This window comes from Paralichthys olivaceus, chromosome 11, assembly GCF_024713975.1.
Source record: "Paralichthys olivaceus isolate ysfri-2021 chromosome 11, ASM2471397v2, whole genome shotgun sequence".
Taxonomy (NCBI): Eukaryota; Metazoa; Chordata; class Actinopteri; order Pleuronectiformes; family Paralichthyidae; genus Paralichthys; species Paralichthys olivaceus.
The window spans coordinates 16763107-16783599 of record NC_091103.1 but is presented as its reverse complement, the minus strand read 5'-3'; the positions used below and the strand labels follow the sequence as shown (position 1 = coordinate 16783599).

Here is a 20493-nt window from a genome sequence, read left to right as displayed (position 1 = left end):
GGTGGAGGAAGGAGACGAGATATGACAAGATCGATGGCGCTGAAAGGGAACTATTGGCTGTGTCCTTTTGAAGGGTTGTATACCTGAAATCTGCATCCAGTGACACGATGACAGATCCAGAGACAGGTGCACACTGTAATTCCACAGCCATGATGTAAATCAAGGCCTCTTTGCCTCTTTTCTCCTTTAACAAAGTGGCTCCCGCTCTCAATCCAATTTGCACACAAATGAAATCATTAAAACATGCTTCCCTGGAGATGTTTACCCCCGAGTTATAAACTTATCTCTAAAAAACACAAGCTCCAAATCCTCAGGGAATTAACCTTCTTTGTGTTGCGTGTGTGTGTGTTGGCTGATGAATTCATGATCTGTGCTTTTGGGTGTGTCTGTTACAGGGAAAAATGAAAAGGCTGTGAGGAGAAATGTGCATGTATATATGTGTGTGTGTGTGCGTGCGTGCGTGTGCGTGTGTGCGTGCACATAGCTGCAGGTGTGTACGTACAAACGACGTGCACGGCAGTATCAGCATACACACAGGTATGCGAGGCTGTGTAGCAGTCAATTAGGGGACAAAAGAGAGGAGAGCACAAATGGAGAAAGAGTGAAAGAGAGACTCAGGAGAGAGAGAAAGCTCAGACTATGCTCCTCTGTGTTCGATTCTCTTCACTGACTTCCCCAGGCTCGGCTCCCACACACCAGGAATGCACAGGTTGTAGAAGTGTGTGAGTCAGTCCTGTATGATGATGTAGACAGTTTTCTGTTAAGTCTCAGTAACGGAGAGTAATTGCATTTACTCAAGTACTTTACTCAAATGAGGTACGTGAACTGAACTTTAGAAGATTGTGAAGGAGGTGTACAGGAAACATGGTGAGAAGATTGTGATGTGACCTGGATCTCAATCAGCTCTCAGTGTGGATACATATTAGGTGTGAATGCAATCACCTCGAAATCATACCCCGATACAAGACACACAGCAGACCTTCAGCTGATACACCTGAACTTATTTGCATGACGGCCACATTTTGCATACTGAACTCAGTGACGTCCGGGACAACAGGCTGCGAGGAAGTGCTTAGAGAGCTCCAGCTACAGTCCAATAAACCCCCACCGATTTTCTCATTGACTCTTCCTGTTGTCTGCTGCCATACCCAACACAGTAAATAAGCAATGTCGCATCCCAGACTCACACATGAGCAACTCAATAACAACGGGTCTGTTCAGAAACAATGTCATGATTGCTCTGGATATTAAACAGGGACGAGACTGTGTCTGTGCTCTTATGAAAACTGCGGCACACTGTGGTCTGTGAACTATCTGTAAAAAACTGAAGTGAATACACTATTTGTTGAGGATAATATCTTGGAATGCAGTTGCCTTTGTTGGACGGCCGACGGAACAGATAGCAACAGAAAACATGCTGAGAGAGTATGACACAATAAGGTCACATATCAGAGGTGGGAAACAACAATATAGTTGATTACTATTGTATTTAAATACTATTTAGTCCGTTTGTTCATAGAAACCACAACAGAACAAATTGTGATAATACAAATATATAAAATATTATAAAAGACAAACACATGCTAGATACATTTAAAACAAAAAACATTTATGGCAAGAGACAAGGCAAGAGGAACAGTTATGGAACACACACACACACACACACACACACACACACACACACACATTCTCAATGACTTAAGAGGACATTACACTGACTAACTCTAACCATATTTACTACTAGCCTAACCCTAACGTAACCTGAACCTACTTATCCTGAACATAACCGAAACCAAAATACCAAAACCAAAATATTACTATTACCTATGGGGATGTGTTTTTTTGTCCCCATAAAGAAGACATGTCCCTGTGACTAAACTGATGTTTGTCCCCACAACATGACTGGACCACACACACACACACACACTGTGAATGAGACTCTATCCCGGGAACAGCCATCTATGGCCTCTGGCGCTGAACCTGACCATGAATGAGTTTTAACACTTGATGATTATAAATGGTGGGGACTTCACTCTGTTCTCTTCATGTGAACAGTATTTCTATAGCAGCTATCATATTGTCATTTGTCACAGGGGCTTTTAACCAACAAAAGAGTTCTGAGTCATACAAGTTTAAGAAGCTTCAGATTCAGTTCCCACATGTGTTTAAACAAGGGTCTCAGGAGGGTGAATCACAGTAAATATGTTGAGGAGTGAGCACAAGAATCATCCACATACTATCACCACCTAATCATCAGCTTTACACTGTGTACCTGCCTTCTCTTTACCTTTACCTCCTGATTCATTCACATATTTGTTCCCTGTTGATAAACAGATTCATCAGGAACAAACTCTTCTTTTTTGGCAGCTCTCTCTTCTTCCCCTCGTCATCCAAACAGGTTCAACAGTGAACCCGCCAACAGAGACGGGGCTTATAGAAGATGACCTCGCAGTTATGAAGTCTTTGAACTTTTCCAGTCTCTGCGGAGGCGCCGCAGCTAAAACATCCCAGACTGAAGAGTGTCTGTGATTTTAAATCTCGGGTCAAAATTAAGCCACGTCCCCCAGACTATTTGTGAGATTACTGCTGACCAGGAGGCAAAGCTAAAATCTGGTTTTAACATCTAAACCAGACAAAGGAAACCGCAAAGACACGCTGCTACATCCTCTGTCGTTCTGGTTTTCATATGACTTTCTCCAAAATGAGACAGCATGAGGCACCAAGTTATGTTGTTCTGATGGTGTCTTGTGACATGTATTGTGACTTTTTTATTAATTTTCACACCTAATTTAAAAAATATATGTGGAAAGTTTAGAAAAATATGAGTTCGGGTAGGATGATCAGACCATTACCTCTCAATGTCCATCACAAGTATGGGGCTAGAGCCAAAAAGGGGATAAGCTTAGCATGACAGATTTCCAGAAACTCTAGAAAATGTCAGGTACCAAGTTTCTGAATAAACTCAGCAGTTCGCTTTTCACATGAAGAATGTAGCAGGGGATTGCCCTGGTCAGATTCGTTCAGATTTCCAGAACATTCAGGGGAGAGGTGGCGCTTGGGTATGGCATGAAAATGGCTGGACATAATGTATAAATCACGCCATTGGCCCTTATTGCAAAAAGCTCTGGAATTTCGCATTTTGAAGCTGACATCTTAGTTGGCATCCTCTACGCCTATAACACATCTTTTTCATTCATGAGATATATGTCTTCTCCCAGTTTTGTGCTTGCTGCATCATCACCCATTTGCTTACTGTGAATGATCCTGACTTTTCGAGGCTGTGCTGTCACGTGGGCTCTGACAGCTTCTGGACATTTTACTTGGTGGCTGGCAGGAAACCTTACAGAAAATGTCAGGAGTTAAGAAAATGTCTGGAAGCAGCTTTAGACTGGGAATTGGATCTTTTGTTTGATGTTTGGATATATTTCAACCTTTCCTTTCAGGTTTTCAATGTTTACAACACTGAGATAGTGCCAGCTCTTAAACAGTGACATCAGTACACGGCCAGAGCTTTAACCAGAGCGATTACAACAAAGACTTAAGGAAGCCTAACAGGAATGCAACCCTCCAGGCAATCTTGATAAGATTATACGCAAACTTAACACAAGAAATTACCACTGTGATCACAAACATAAACAAACACACACACACACACACACATTTCCCATAAGAGATTAGTGAAAGAGTAAGTGAGAGAGGGCAGGGGACAGAAAGAGCTCACCTTACCTCATAATGACTACTCTCACCTGTTCATCCCCTCACCTGGGGCAGGGATATCACTCTCCCTCTCTTGCTCCCTTTCTCGCTCCCTCTCTCGTTCCCTTTCTCACTCCCTCTCACCCCACCGCCCTCCCAGAGATGGCCAGATAAAGCAAGTCTTTCAGCCGGAGATGCTGCCACTGTGCGTCCCAGCTCTCTCTCCCCTGCAGCCCAGCCCGCCCTGCGGCCTGGCCCTGTAACCAATCCAGGTAGGCTTTCTGACGGGGGAAACTTTCTCACACTCTCACCTGCCAATCACACACCTCCTCGCTGTACAGGAGGAGGAAGAAAACACAAGGAAAGTGTGACACACACGCATCATGCTTATATACACTCACACACACACAAAAGCAAACTGTACACAGATAAGGGCAGATAATTGGCTCTGGGACAACGAGTCTCAAAGGTAAATGGGCTGATACTAATCAAGAAGCAGAAACCTAAGAAGACTCTGTATAACATTCTTGTGCATGCTGTGTGTGTGTGTACTCAGCTTTGTGGGGATACATTAGGAGTCGTGGATGACCAAGGGCCCAAGTGGTCAGGGAGCCCTTGGACCACAGCCTCTCTTTTTAGTCACTCTTAATGTATACTATAAAAAGTGATGCAATACAACTAAGAGCAGATGCAAAACTAAATCCAAGAGACGCAAAATGACTCAAAAGAGACGCAAAACGCTCAAAAGACGTGCATAACACTAAATATAGATGCAATACATCTAAGAAGAGATGCAACACAAATAAAAATGACTTACAAGCGATCTAAAATGACTACAGAGGGTGTCATGCTACATATGTAAAAAGGGTGGGGGTCTTGCTCTTGTTTGTGCTCAGGGATCTATTATCTTAATGTAAGAAATATACGTGTGTCGCGCTCTGTGTGTACCTGAAGCATCATCTGGGTTTTGTGCGATATTACAAACATTATTACAACAGTGTGATTGCGAATGAGAACCACAGGCCCTTGTGTGGCATTTTCGTTTTTTCGTTGATTATTAGAAACAAGTCAGTAATGCTGGGAACAGATATAATGTAGAGAGGAGACAGAAAGAAAAGACTGCAGGAGGTTTTTTCTTTGATGGAAATAGAAAATCTAAGAAACAAACAAAAACCTCTTAAATCCCAAGAAAGATTGTCTCACCACAGGCAGCGCTGAGAAGAGGATAGAGCAGGATAAGCTTCCTCAAAATGATCATGAAAATATTACGCTGCAGCTTTTTGTAAATGACTTTGCTTCCTGGTTGTTGTAGGATGTAACTGAGGTGTTATACAAATATAGGTGTTAATCAACCACACAAACCCGACCAGACCTCTTTCCTGTCTCTCTTTCACCTGTCTCCATCCTGGGCTAATGCGTCACAAATTATAGTCCGAGTCCAGAGAGACGTGTGAGAGATTGTTGGTTAGATTTGGGGGCCTGAAGCCTTCTGGTGTCTGTTTCTAGTTTGACCAATCACGTAGGAGCAGGCTTTGGTTGTGTGGACACAGAACACGTTGACCAACATGCTTTTAGTTTTTTTTTGCATTCACAGGAAGATAATTATTAGAGACTGGCCGAAATGTCCTCTGGACCTAAACCCCCCTACAAAAAATATTTCAGTGGTTTGTGTGGAGACACGTTCGACTCGTGTGATAAAGAAAGTAGTCAGACTGTGAACAGTGTACGGTGAATGTAAGATGGAGTCTTTGCCTGCATGTCCGCTGCCTGAAGCCTCAATATATTAGCCGGTGCCACTTGAGGCTAATACGTCTTCAGACGATAGCTGATGGGCTTCGAGGTTGACTTATCCATAACCTCAACACCATCAGACCAACTGCTGACCTTTAGCTTCTTAAGGAGGAGGTAAGAGCTCTTCTAAATGACAGCATTTGTGTCACACTGACATTAAAGCTGCTCTGACCCTGTAAGGATTTCAGGTCTCAAATGAAACAAGGAGGACAACACTAAATCAATGGGTTCACATGATAGGCATCATTTCCTTTCCATTTTAGTGTAGATAACACTACAAAATCCTAGAATTTTCAAACCACTTTTATCTAATGAGTCCATAAAGTCAAAGACAACAAGCTTAGTATCAATAAAGACTGAGGAACCCCGCAAAGCTTTGTATTTGAGGGGCTGAACTGGTGGATCTTCATAAAACTCAAATTAAGCCAAGTATAGACAGACTGCCTGATTATTCGACTAATAGCTTAAGGTAAATTAAATAGATACGTTTATGGAACAATAAATCAAATACGCTAACAATCACTATCTAATTTGGTAAAGAAGCCAAAATTCCTAAATTCCTACTCACTACTGTTTTTTCTTTTGTTTCTCACCTTCTCCCTGCATGACTTGGTAAAAAGTAAAGAAAAAGAGAAATTAATCGATATCTGTTTCTTGGCCACTCTCGCCGACTGTTCTGCTAATTGCAGATGAATTGGTCTGCTCTTAAATAATGACATGAGACGGAGCAGCCGGCAGTGTGATGTTTGATCCAGACACTGATTTTTAAATAAAGAAATCAGTGAAAAGACCAAAAGCTATTAAAGGTGACACATTTTACCCTTTTGCTGTGTTTATTTGCAGTTTTGATGTCCATGAGAAGATATATTCCTGGTGCCAAAAATCCTCTCAGTGTCCATTAACATCTCATCTCTCTGGAGCATATTGTGTTGGTCTCTATTCCTCTCATCTAGCCAGGTCAACCTCAAGTAACAGATTAGATCCTACTTTACAGATGGAGATGGTCAGTAGCAATGAAATTCAGACTAAAATACATGTATCCTTTAGTCTCTCATATTGCTGTCCTGTGCAATGATATATTGGCTTCCTGTAGTTCAATGCAGCATTTCCTCTATAATTTTCTGTCTTGCAGCTCAAGTGACCGAATGACAACTTGGCATTGCATTATTAATAAAGTTAAAACAACAATAAAAAAGAAAGGTTGGATGGTGCGTACAGGTGGCATCGGAAATATTGTATTATTGTCACTTTAATAATCTTTGGACTCCTCAGATTTGTCTTGGGGATCCTCGGGGGAGTCTGACCATGACCGTTTCAGTTGGAACTGAAATCTTATCCGAAATTTCATTTCATAAAATAGTATTGATATTTTTGTGGATATAGTTTTTGTTTGAGAAGTTAAAAACTGATATGAAACACAATAATAAAATGTTAATGTTCAATTTAGTCTGTGAACTACCTGAGCAGTGTGATATTGTGATAAAGCTGCCTGCAGATCATAAATATGCTGTCGTTCCTGTAATTGTTTCCATGTCATCCCAGTCGATACTTTCACACACATACACTGAACGATGAAGAAAGTGTAAAATCATGTGAACATGAAATCAGCCTCTGAAAGTCATTGTTATTCCACTCAAGCCTCACTTTGAGTGTACTGTTGTACTTCAAGCTTAGCCTGTTCCCTTGGTAACCATACTGATAACCAGCACTGCCCCTGTACTTACCGGCCAAGCGTATTTGAAGGGAATGACAATGTGTCCATTAGTCCCATCTTCTCCTCCTCTTCCTCCGTCGTGTCCTCCGTGGCGGAGCGACTGGGAGTTTCCACCCAGGATCCCTGTGCTGCCTGACCCGAAGGTGCAGGCTCCGGTTGAGATGACCCGGGCCTGGTACTCCTTGAGGCAGGCTAGGAAGAAAGTGTCACACGGGTCTCTGGCAGAGCAGCGCTGTCCCCCGCCGCTCTGGAGGTCGCAGCAGTCTCCGGTCTGCAGGAGACCGTGTGGGTTCTGGAAGTGGCGGATCTGAAGTTCGAACACCCCCGCGGCCCAAACAGCCTGAGCCCAGACAGAGAGGAAAGAGACAAGTGGTTACATCAGGTTCTCATTGGTACATAGTGATTCAAATCACCCAAAAATGTACAGACGAATTAAACGTAAAACACATTTATAATCCAGTCTGAACACTTGTGTGACTTGGATATTATAAAAATGGCAGCCTTTGTCATAGAAAAAACAAAGTCTGATAAAAGAGTGGTTTCCATCTGAGACCGTAGGAGATACTAATTTAGTTTAGATGACCTAAAACTGAGCAGAATCATTTGCAGAAAGAACAAAACGTTCCAGGGATATAACTTTGAACAATAAAGCTGCCGGAGGACGGACACACAGACACACACACACACACTAATGTATTTTTGGCCTTCAAACTTACCAACGAACAGTAATATTAGTCGCAAGTTGAATTGAAAAAAAACCCACTATAACCTAAAGTTTTTCTCTTTTTTCAGTAAGGAAGAAAATCCCCAGTTATCAATGTATAAACTGGAAAAGGAACCAGATCTCCACTGTGTGTGTGTGTGTGTGTGTGTGCAAGAAGGAGGTTCGTGAAGGAGGTTACGTCTTCATCCGTTTGTCTTTTTTGTGTGTTTGTTCGCAGCATTACACAAAAACTACTGGACGCAACTTGGTGTGGCTAGAAACCTGTGATCATCTCTCATCTTTCTTTCTTTACAACCACTCCCTTCTTATTTCTCTACTCCCAGGGGAAGGTGACACTGGGATCCTGCTCACGCTCCTTTTCTCTCCTCCTCCTTTTCCTCCCTTCTTTCTCTATGTGGGAACAAGCTGTAACCCTCCTGTCATTTCTCTTTCTGTGGCCATCAGCTCTTCTTTTGCATTGTTTCCATTCTGCTTTTCATCTGCCTCCTTTTCTTTTCTCTGTTTAAAGATGGATGGAGGACACACACACACACACACACACACACACACACACACACACACACACACACACACACACACACACACACACACACACACACACACACACACACACACACACACACACACACACACACACACACACACACAGTAGATTTAACAAGCCCCCCTGAGAGTCTCGGAGCAGCAGGGTCAGGTATGTGCCTGTGTGTGTGTGCCTGTGTGTGTGTGTGTGTGTGTGTGTGTGTGTGTGTGTGTGTGTGTGTGTGTGTGTGTGTGTGTGTCACTGTAGCTGACTGAGACAATGGATTTGGCTTCTTCCAACAACTGCAAACACAAAAAATAAACCACTGTTATCTCTGTTTGTCATGAAACTCCTGCTGGTGAATAAATCTGAATAATTCACAGCCACAAACATTAAACTAATGATCGCTCATTACTGTTGGTCCAAGAATCAGAAATGTGTGTCCCCTGCAGTGTGGTGCACTCAATCATGGACGGTAATCACCAAGACCAATGAGATCTCATGTGTCCGCCAGAATCTCAGTCGCCCCATTGTGTGTGGTTGTGTTGTCCCTCTGCTGCACCCTGTCCCCGAGAGGAGGGGGTGAGGCAGGAGGGGTAAGGGGGATGGAGGGGTGCAGGGAGGGTGGACTCATTGACATCAAAAGGCTTGTGGAGATACAGTGGCGCTCATCACTCTACATCCTCCTTTCTTCCTCTCCTACTCTCACTGCCTGAGCCATTCCCCACATACCAGCATTTCAGCGCTTCAGTCTGACCAGAGAGAGGGAGGGGGGAGAGGGGGAGAGAGGTCCCAGCCGAGGCTCAAACCGTCCCTGCAGTTGAGCTCTGGAAATTAAAGGTTCACTACACCCAAAACTCAAAGCTGGCTAAAGCCTGATGTTCATGGCTCAAGCACCTTAAATCTGTTAAACCGTGCAAGGCAGGTGAGACTCATGGTTTAAAAGAAGATAGAGCAAAAGTTCAAAACCAAAATAACCCATAGCAAAGATAAAGAAATGTTTTTCCTGTCAAACAAAGTGCCGGAGGTGTCACCTGGTACCAGATAATTCAAGGCTCAAGGCTCAACAGAAACAACTTCTTTCAAAAAAATAAAAAATATTTACCTCCACAGTTTCACTAACAGTTTCTTTGTCCATAAGTATCAAATGTTATTACCTCTGTCAACATCAGTGGTTATTTGTGTGTTAGTCAGTAGCATTACACAAAAACTACTGGACAGATTACCATGAAGGATGTGAGAGGGGTCAGGAAAGAACTCATTAAATGTTGGTGCAGATCTGGATCAGGGAGCGGATCCATGGAGGTTTTTTTCTCTTAACATAGGGAGATGAGGGTGTTTTTGACCCCTTCATAATTTTCCCAGGGAATAATTCAGGGATCTTGATGAAAACAATCAGGGAACTGATGAGTATGTGCAGCTTGATTGGATTTAATGGGAATGTTGGGCCATGGCTTAGGTATGTGATCTACTGAGTGCCATTCTACTTCTAGTTGGAAACACACTGATTGGGTTTGTCCAGTAAAAATGTTGTGGCACATGACCAAAAGGAATTTAATACGTTTTGATAGTTGATTTAGCATAGAAAATGTGTAAGAATTCCTCAAATGTAAAAAAAAAAAAACCTGTACAGATATCATGCTTTTTCTTGCTTTTTTTAATTGAATATCTTAGAACTTAGAATTTGTAAAATTTGCCAGTTGGGATGTGTGTCAGGCATTTTAATCTATTTTCTGACATTTCCAAAACCAAATAATGAAGTAATTTGACTGATTGTTAGTTGTAGCTCTGTGAGTCTCAGTATTGTGGTGAGTACAGTCAGTATATCAACACTTCAGCAAGTCACAATGAGGCTGGATCCATCTGCAGGACCATATTTCCGGAAATTTAAATCATTTGAACTATTACAACTCTGACCGAAAACAATAAAATATGAGAAACTGTTGGGAGCTGTCTGAAGTTAAACTATGATGTAATCTTATTTTGAAGATGTCATTTCAGTGTGACAATGAATGCATTTTGCAACGCTGTATCAGTGTAGTGTATCTTTACACTGCATTGTGATGCTTGGGAGTGATGAACCTGGACATCATGTAGAGACTGTTGGACTTCATTTATGATTCACACTGTTCTAAGCAAGTTTACCCCTCTCCCCTGATGAGGACGGGCTCCTGACGTCTGCATTATAAATGGTCACCAGCAGAGGAACCTGAGTGTGTGCGTTTGACTCTGCAGTGCAGTCGAACGAGAGAATGGAGGGAGTGGAGTGTGTTGTTGTTCAGCTGTGAAGGGGTTGCAGAGGTGCAGCGAGAGACACGCAGAGCTGCCCGAACATTCAACATTCACACGCCCCCGAGTTTATTCGGCTGTGGCCCCCGAGCTCCACACACACCCAAGACACAGATGCTGGATATGAGTTCAGTGTTTTAAAAGCACACAAACACACACAGTCACACATGCACACTCTGGAGCACCTCAGGGCCTGTTCTTGCTTCTGCAGAATCCTGTCACACACCCTGATCAGACCTGCAGCTGCCTGACAGCTCACAGGAAATGTATTCTATCTTTGAATATTTTTCACCTCCAATATTTTGGTGTCATGAAGTCTGAAGCTTCTCAGGTTGCTATGAGAAAAATCATTCATACAAGTTATTGCACTGACTTTTGAACTCATTTGTGGCACTTTAACACAAAAACATTAAATCTGCATGTTGCCGTGAAGAGTCTTATTTCATTCTTGTTTCCTAAGACAGTAAAGTGCATTGGGTACCTTGAAAGTCATCATAGAGCTATTATTACTGTTACTACTACCACTAGTAGTAGTCACAGTAGTAGTAGGAGTAGTAGTAGTAGCAGTCACAGTAGTAGTAGCAGCAGTAGTAGTAGCAGTAGTAGTAGAGGAAGAAGAATAAGATCAAAATATCTGTCAATGCACCAGCAAGAAAAGATGTGGATGCTTAGAGATGCAGAAGCGATTCTTTATTAACCGAGAAGAATGAGGCTTGGATGCTGAGCAGAGGATGTGAGGTTGTTTAAATTTGTGTGATGTTTGACTGAAGATTCCCCACAGTGCCTTCCAAAGTATCCAGGGTTTTATTTAGCACTGAAATCCCTGAAATAAATCATGTGCAGCAGCTGTTTGCTTTTATCTCTGCTGGATTTCTATGTTTTCTGCTCCATTTCTTTCAACAGACAATGGTATTAACAACCGTGTTTTCTTGATAATGCAAAAAAAAGCTCTACTGATCATATTTGCTGTGACGTGCTGTTAAAATAGGATTATAACAGTTCCTCTTTTGCGTGGGATCATAGATGAGCATGGTGAAACAACAGGTGGGCACAGCGCCACAGGAGCAGAATGAGGGCAGCACAAAGAGGAGAGGGACAGTGAATGAGTGTGTGTGTGTGTTGTGATATGAAACACACGCTGAACCACAGTGAAAAGTCAGCTTTCTCAGGTTTTAAGACCATGAGGCCCGAAATAGCACTTAATCGGTAGCTTACCTGCGGTTGTATCGTCAGCGCCACGAGGAAAACCACAGTCCGCTGCAGGTGGAGGTGTCCCCGGTGTCTGTCAGTCCTCATGGTGGTCTCTCCGCTCCGGTTTCTGGGTTCGAGTCTCGTTATCCCGTGCGCTCTCGGGCTCTCCATCACTGCGTCAAGGGGGTTGGGGGCTGTGCTGTGCGCTCTGGCTGCGGCGCCGGTGGTGAAGGTGGTGGTGCCCCCTTTCCTCGTCCCTCCCTGCGTCCGTCCGCCCGCCCAGCTCTCCTCCTTCTGCGGTCTTAAACCCTGAAACTCCCGCAGAGCCACTTCATCGCGTCCAGTTCAGAGAAACCATGACTAACCACTGTCTCCGCTTTGATTTATCCCCCACCCACCCACCTAACCACTACACACACACACACACCTGATCACCCCCTTGCTGCTGTGTCCAGGGTGGATTTCCACTGGGAATGACACAAAGACAAACACGGCACATAAACACACAACCCTTGCGCTGTATTCCCCGCGCCACCTGCGTTAAGAGGCTTTAAAGGTCCAATCTGCCGTTTCACTTGACTTGAACTCTCATCCCAATTAGCAGACACACTATCTCCTTCTTCTTATTATGTCTCTCTTCAAGCCTGATCCACGCACCAGCGTGGAAATCAATTAAAAACACAAACACCATCTACATTCACCCAGTATATTTCGTGGAAACGGCCACCGAAGTTGCGTCTCTTCTGCGTAATGGTTTTCTCTGTGCGCTCTGCCTCATCCAAGCGGCTGGCTCGCCATTTGTCAACCCGATACGAAGCCCGGCGGCGACAGAGTGAGTGTGGGAAACAATGAGAGGGAGAGGGAGAGAGGAGAGAGAGAGAGAGAGAGAGAGAGAGAGAGAGAGAGAGAGAGAGAGAAAGGGAGCATGGAGGGTGTGTCCTGAGGCAGGGAATGTCCGTCTTTCAGCTCTAGTCCGGATGGTTCCCAGCGCGCACCAGACTCTCCCTCTCATGATCCCTCCCTCTCAGTCACACGCTAAACCACCTGTGGACCAACCCAAAGTTTTTTTGATTCTAAGTATGACACTTTTACGCACGGGAATATCCTGAATGCGCTTCGCTTCCCACCTCTGCTCTCTGGGTTTGCTATTTCCTTTCCACCTTTTTGTGGCACCTCGCCGGTCCCTCTCCTCTCCTCCAGTTTCACTTCAAAGCGCCGCTGTGCCAATTAAGCGCTTCCACGGTTTTGCTCGGGATCGAATGGCCTCTGGAAGTTTCTATAAGTATGCTTTGAAGCTACGGCTCTCCATCATTACAATACCGTTCGGCTCCGGATGATGCAATGGATGTTGTTTACCGAAAAAAACGTGATCGTCACATTAACATTTATGATGAAACTTGTTTGGACAGCTGCTGCGCGCACATGCCGCTGCTTACTGATGCAGGCATGAGCGCACGGACATAAAAGAGGATTGTAGGGTGCATGTAGGCATCTTTTAAATATTGGCACCGGTCTCATGGCATATTTTCCACATCTGACCTCCAGGGCTCGTCTGGTTGGACCCAAGACCTCCACACAATGTACCTTCTTTATGGGAAGAAATCTAATGAGATTCGACTTCTTCCCCTCCTTTCCCCCTCCTCCTCCTCCTCCTCCTCCAACTTGGGGTCTATCACAGTCTTGTTGCTCAAGAGCTTCCCTGACAACCGCTGGTGTTTCCTCGGCCTGGTGCTCTGCGCTGACCCCGGAGCAGAACAGAGGGCTCTTGAGGAGCACAGCGTTGATTTGCATAGAGGAGCAGTGACCTCCAAACATGAGCTGAATTCTAACCAACCATCCGGAAACACACATGCAGACATAGGTCCGCATGTGTGTGTGTGTGTGTGTGTGTGTGTGTGTGTTTCACCTGAGGAACAGCCACAAAAGTGGGGATATAAAGAATTGTGGCCCCTGCTCTCTGTGTCTCACTGCTGGGAGAGTTGTGTATTTGGCGCCATCTAACGGTCACAGGTTTCCTCCTGTGAACAAGTTATAGATATAAGACAAGGCAACACATTTCAACAACAAGGGCATTCCAAGTGCTTAACATAGAATATAAAGTGTATCAGGAGAAATTGAAAAAGCAGAATTAAGAGATACAAAGAGGCTTCTGAAATGAAACGTAATTACACAGGGAATAGATGAATCAACAAAATAAGAAATAAAAGAGTGACAGTGCAGTGTAAGAAATTAGTAAATGTTTGATTTAAGAGAAAGCAGTGGTTGGACGAGTCACAGTTTTCACCAGATTCACGCAGAGCTTATTGGATGTGCTGACTTCACGGTTGGTGCAAATGTCAATAGACTCATAAACTGATGCCGGTTCAAATAGAAGTTGTCAGTTTTTTCTCCATGTGTAAATGTCGGTTAATGTAAATGTGTTCACCGCTGAAGTGTTGCATGAGTCTACACAGACGCGGTCTGGTGAAAAGGCACTGCTGGGATTTGAACCCAGGATCTCCTGTTTACTAGACAGGCGCTTTAACCAACTAAGCCACAGCGCCACCTACTTCAGCACCATGGGCCTCATTCTGTGGTCTGTCACATTCCATTGCAGACAATAATAAATAGGTAAAAGTTTCAATGAACCACTATATTTATTTTACTTTCTATTTCGGCTTTTAGTATCTCAAAGGAAAAGTTCACCCAAAAATGAAAATTCACTCATTATCTACTCACCACTGTGCTGATGGAGGGGTGGGTGAAGTGTTTGAATCCACAAAACACTTTGGGACTTTCAAGCGTAAACAGCGTACCAGCCAAGTCCAATAGAATTGAAGTAAATGGTGACCACTTCAAACGTAGAAAAAACAACAGACAAAAACATAAAATGCCTCCATACTGCTCCTGCTGTGTCATCCAAATGTCCCCTAAGCCCTGATATTCACGTTTTTCATTTGAATGTCCACTGTAAACCACACGTGAAGGACATTTAGACTAAAAACAGTGTAAATAATGCAGTTTCCTTATTGCTTTAGAAACAAACAATGGTATAACCATCTGTGATTAATTAAGATGATAAACTTTTTTTTATACAAAGCACTTTCTAAAAGAGGTTTACAAAGTGCTTCACTGACATTTAAACATGTTAATGCATGAGACAATGGATAAAACAGCTAATTCAAGCCATTTTACATGATTTACTTCATAAAAGAGGACACTGAGGTAATATGTCTCATTGACAAAGGACGGTTATTCTACAGTTGACAGTAAAAGCCCCACTACCACCTTCTGTCTCAAGTCTTACCCTGGGTATCTAGGTTAAAGAGGACAAGCAGGGGTGATGGGGATGAGGAGGTCTGCTATGCAAGGCAGCACAACCGCTCAGTGATGTAGAAACAAGGAATAACATTTTTAAATCAATAGGTAATCAATATGACACATGGCTGTTCTTCCCTCTAACTGTATGAGACCATTTACTCAGATGTGAATATTGTGTTTGGGATGATGGATCTCTCTGAAGCAACACAAACACAACTCCCATGTTTAACCCACAGGACTGAGTAGATGAAGTCCCTGCAACTGAACCTCACCGTGTCGCCGAATGGGACGGCACACACGGCGCCCCTGGTGTCTAAGGTCAGTGCTTTCTCAAGGCCAAATAGGGAAGTGTGGAGAGGCTTGGGGCAGTGCAGAAGAATGTGCATTTCTGTGTACACTGTTGAGCTGACCTGAAGACAATTACCCAGGGCACGGTTTCAGTAAACAACAGGGAGGCCGTGTGTGTGTTGGCCTCTGTTAATAGTGTGAGTCTAAATTAAGCTTTTCAGGCCTAATTCACACATCACTCGGCCCCGCTCTGATAAATCCAGCCTTTGAGGGGGGGGGTCCCTATACTGGCATGTAATTACTCAGCAAACCAACAGTGTCTGAGAGGGGCCTGTGAGCATGTGCTGTAAAACATACTGTAGGTATTTACTAATTGGCAAATTGTGAGACAATGTGAACATGTGAGACATTGACACACTCAGGCATTCAGGAAATATTTGTTTCAACACCACATTTTCACATACAAAGCGCAGCCTATATACAGTATCATCAGCAGTTGAGGTACTTGAACTGTAGAGTATGGAAATGTCATATTACTTCAACACATTTTAAGGGAAAATTCATTTTTTATTACTTCACATCATTCACCTGATGATATTAATCATTAACTACACTGAAAATAATGTTTATGTATAAGCATGTAAATAATGTAGATAATACAAGTCTAATTCCCAAAATATATCTGAACTTAGTCTCCTCTAATTAATCTTTATAGGTGTCCCTATGACAGATTAATTAACATTTATATCAGCCTACAACAGAATCAGTATTTCTACAGGTGCGTTTCCAACATTAAATATATAATTCAATTCTCATCATTTGAAGTAAGCAGCACCTGCATTTCTACCAAATGATTTGAAAAATGCAACAACAAAAAATTCTCTATTTTCTGAAATACATTCGGGGGAAATAGCCTGAAAACAGACAGATGCAGGAAATGCTACAACTGTCTGAAAAGAAATCGAAGGCACAGTCGTTCAAGATGAGCCAGTTATGGATGTAATGAGTTAAAAAAATATATCTCTGTAGTTTATTGCAATGACCAAAGCACAAAGGCCAAATAAAGATAAAATGTTCAAGTATGAGCTGCGTACTTCCAAGCACAAATTGAATGAGAAGCCAATTGATTAAATTTAGATGTAGAAAGAGGATCTGTGTGGAGGCCCACCGATAGAAGATACAGGCTTCTCTCTAAGAAATACAGAGCTAATGGAATATTGTGGGTTTTTCCTGAGGACCAAGAATTTCATTTTCTACAGAACAATAGGTTGTGGAGAACATGGGCAGCCGGCAGTCTGACATCAGCATCCTGAGACCGATTTCAACCGAGAGCTTTTGTGGCCCCTTACATTTCCATCTCAAGCTCCACTGGAGACTAATACTGAAAACTGTTCAGATTATCTGTTTTATCGAAAGGACAGAGAGAAACACCATACTCTGAGGCACAAGTTACGTAAACCTGTAGGCTTACGTAGCAAATGGAACACCTCTGCATCGGCAAAAAACACATAGCTCCAGCAAAATGAACAATGCAGAGGAGGTGGTGTGCACTAGAAGTGGAAATCAACAAGAAATCCTTTTCTGTTTTGATGCAAAATAATTTACTATTTGAGGTGTTTAACACATCCATCACTTTACCCATGTACCCCTAAGCAACCTGAACATCAGGGGCAGTAGAAAGTAGCTTAATGGCACCAGCTACTGTCCTAAAAAGAAAAGAGGGAGAGCACAGTCTTAAACAAAAGTTTTAATTATAAAAAGGAAAACGCTCCAGGTACAATGTCTGGTGAACCAGACTCTGGGTGCAATGCTTCACGACAAACAGTTTTGAAAAAACAGCACAACACATCAAGCTGCATGTTGAGTATAAACCCAGACGTCAAACTTATCAATGAAGAGTTGAACAATAAAACATTTAAACTTGATGGTAATAAAGTATACTTACATGTTATCCTGGAAGAAAAAATAAAAACCTCACCACTTACTGTCCTAATCACCAGCGATATATTTGTATAAATGTTTATGTCGGGTCACTGCTGTTCATAGTTCTTAAAAAAGGCCGGTGTGTGTGCATGTTAGAAAATGACTGGTCCCGTGAGCTGTTATTTCTTTGCGAACGAGATCTTCATTGCATTCGTCTGTGTAATCTTAAAGCCCTGTAGTGCGTCTCGTGCAGCGCCAGCTTGCACTTCATTTTCAAACTCCACAAAGGCGATGTCGTGGCGTCCAGGAACAAGACGCACCTCCTTGAACCCCGGGAACCTGAACACACAACAACATATTCAGGTTTAGCCTTTAACGGTGTCAATGCAAATATGCAGATAATACGCAGACAATGAGTTGTTACTGACTGGTTGAAGAGCATGGAGAGCATGAGCTCGTTGGTCTCCTCTGGCAGGTTGGTGAGGAAGAGGATGTGATTGGGTGGATTTTCAGCGACCTGTGATGATAAAGGACAGTAGAGGTCAAAATATAACCAAAGAGCAAACTGGTAACTATTTATTTAAGGTAATGACAACATGCTAAGTGCGAAGAAAGGAGACACGCTACCTGCTGAGGCATTTGTCCAGGCATCTGTCCGGGCATCATCTGACCAGGAGGCATAGCACCAGGGGGCATCTGACCAGGTGCCATGCCTGGAGGAGGCATCATGCCTGGAGGGGGCATGTAGGGCGGCTGGCCTGGCATGTGCATCATGCGGGGCGCCTGGCTCATAGGAGGCATTCCCTAAAGAGTGAAGTACAAGAGTGATGAACAGTTCATTAGCTGTGCTAATGATCTCCACCTGAACCTGTTCGTACTATTCTAACTTTTGAGGGGCTGTATGTGTATGTGAGAAGAAAAATGTCTGAGTAAGTTGCTCCAGACATTCCAATTTTAATTCTACATACAGGCATGGCAGCAGGCACTCCAGCGACCATGGGCGCAGCAGCTCCTGCAGCACCCTTCTTAGCTCCTGCTGCATCAGGTACTTTGGGCTTCTTCTTCTCTTTTTTGCGGTCACGCTCTACAAAGGTCCCCTTCATTTTCGCAATGATGTCTGAGTCCAGCTTGGCGTACTGGATACGCTGCAGGAGGAAAAGGTGAGTTAAGACCATGTGTCTTTCAGAAGCTATAGTTTCAAGACCTCTAAAAACCTTCCTATTACGACATAGAATGGAATTAATGACGATTTCAGCACCACTCACAGAATGAAAGACATGTTTAAACTTTAACAGATTAGTCATTGACAAGTCTTCAATGACAGTAGATACCCTGGCTTTATATAAGTTGTTTTACCTTTACTGCATTATGGTGATCTGTTCTTTATGAATGCAGGCGACAGGGGCTAAAGAAGTTGGATACTGTGTACCATAGTGCTTTGTGATTTACAATTGGCAATACACCACTACATTTTAAGCTAGTAGTAACTTACTATCTTTGTATGTCCACAGATATTCAAATTAGCAGGCTTATAAATATAAACCTAAACCAAAATCAGCATGGCCTGCACGCTCACAATATTCTACAAATGTTGGTCCACAGAGTTAAAACAGAACTTTGTAAAAAACAGCTATTAAATAGTCCTGCCCCTCTTCCTGGAACAATCCACAGAAGGATCTGAAACTGTGAGAGTTGCTACTGTAGGGAATTGAAGAATATTTTAAAGAACTGAGAAAATGGTTAGTGTGGAAGCTCTTAACATTCTTATTGATATCCGCTTGAAAGATTGTACGTGTGTGTAGTGTATGGAAGCTGTATGTTTATATAATGGAAGTAGTGATGTTCTGCTGCCCTCCTGATTTAAATGTCAGTACGATTTGAATCTGGTTTTATACAGGATGTCTAGAGCTCTCCTGTGATCTCGTACTCCCTGTGTGATGAACCTACCATGGGTTTGTCATAGAACGGGAATCCCTGCATGGATCTCAGAGCATTAGAGGCGCTGTTGATCTCTTTGAAGATGACGAAGGCCTGACCCTTCATCTTCAGGTTCTGTGCAACCAAGATGTCCAAAATCTGCCCAAACTGGGAGAAGATGGCGTACAGGGACTTTTTCAACTCTGCGGGGAAAGCACAAAGCGAGAGAACCAGGAGTTTGATTTAATAAGCTGAAACGGAACTGGACGAGAGAGCCTGGAGGATCAGTAACTCACCATCTTTCTTGATTTTCTCATTCAAGTTGTTGATGTAGATTGTATGGTTGAGCCGTACGTCCGCCGTGGCCATCTTCTAAGCTGCAGCGGAGTTTAGAGATTAGTGCAAAACTTGAAAAATCATTTTAAAGCAACATAAATGGCAGCTGTTGAACCGCGGAGCAAGTGACGAGCTAACGTTAGCAAACAACCCATGTAGCGTGGGGTGAACGTTAGCCTGCGAGCTAGCTGCTGCTGCTAACGTTACTCAAGTAAATATATCCATGTTTCATTCATAGCTGATTCGGCCGTTATCAGAAAACAAGCATGTAAGGTATATTTCTTTAACAGCTGGGCTGCGAAGGTTTTCTGCAAATAAATAAACACGATCTTTAACTCACCTCGAAACGATGAATGAAAAAGTCCCGGCCCTCACAAATCCCGTTCGCTGCTCTCGCGTTAAGAAAGGTTGCAGACGTAATTTCCGGTGTTTCAGTCAATTCTGCGACCAATGAGATTCTTTTTTTCTAAATTACAGTTTTTTTTCCATTTTTATTTTTTTTAATTTAATTTTTATCCAAATATATTTTTTATCATCACCTGCCTCCACAGCCTGTAGTTGAGAGTGCACATTTTACATCAACATTACAGAACTTGGACCTTATACAGAGAGAGACACAATTTTAATGAAATAAATAATAAAACAATCATAATAATAATAGTTTCTACCACCAGGCCATCAGATTTCTAAACTTGTAGTCAACTCATGACTCTGCACATCTGTTTTTCTGTCTGTTTTCACTTTGAAATCAACACTCACCTCTAGAAAAATGAGAAATTAAAAAAAACTGAAAACTGATAC

General features: G+C 42.9%; 2 protein-coding genes and 1 non-coding gene across 3 annotated transcripts in view; all 3 read right to left on the bottom strand.

The window, feature by feature from the left end:
• LOC109630077 (protein jagged-1b) overlaps positions 1-12271 on the bottom strand; it is a 41667-nt gene extending 29396 nt beyond the window's left edge. The window contains exons 1-2 of the mRNA XM_069533905.1: positions 11953-12271; positions 7212-7541 (exon numbers count right to left, since the gene is read on the bottom strand). Coding sequence (XP_069390006.1) covers positions 7212-7541; positions 11953-12099 — 477 coding nt within the window. The 5' untranslated portion in view covers positions 12100-12271. The remainder of the gene's footprint in view (positions 1-7211; positions 7542-11952) is intronic.
• A 2126-nt stretch (positions 12272-14397) lies between these two features.
• Positions 14398-14471, bottom strand: trnat-agu (transfer RNA threonine (anticodon AGU)). The gene has a single exon. It is a non-coding gene; the product is annotated as a tRNA-Thr (tRNA).
• A 2777-nt stretch (positions 14472-17248) lies between these two features.
• snrpa (small nuclear ribonucleoprotein polypeptide A) lies at positions 17249-20141 on the bottom strand. Its single transcript, XM_020088449.2, has 7 exons — positions 20033-20141; positions 19653-19733; positions 19387-19559; positions 18408-18584; positions 18067-18243; positions 17868-17956; positions 17249-17778 (listed from the first exon to the last, which is right to left on the bottom strand). The coding sequence occupies exons 2-7, from the start codon at positions 19723-19725 to the stop codon at positions 17619-17621; spliced, it is 849 nt and encodes a 282-aa protein (XP_019944008.2). The 5' UTR covers positions 19726-19733; positions 20033-20141; the 3' UTR covers positions 17249-17618.
• Between the last annotated feature and the right edge of the window lie 352 nt (positions 20142-20493).

Bases quoted from the DNA above. Each gene is read 5' to 3' on its own strand.
- snrpa (XM_020088449.2), bottom strand. From the start codon at position 19,725: ATGGCCACGGCGGACGTACGGCTCAACCATACAATCTACATCAACAAC. The intron at 18,585-19,386 runs GTAGGTTCATCA...TTCCTCCTGCAG, and splicing joins CGTTCTATGACAAACCCATG to CGTATCCAGTACGCCAAGCT. The intron at 17,779-17,867 runs GTCAGTAACAAC...TTGTGTGTTCAG, and splicing joins CTCTCCATGCTCTTCAACCA to GTTCCCGGGGTTCAAGGAGG.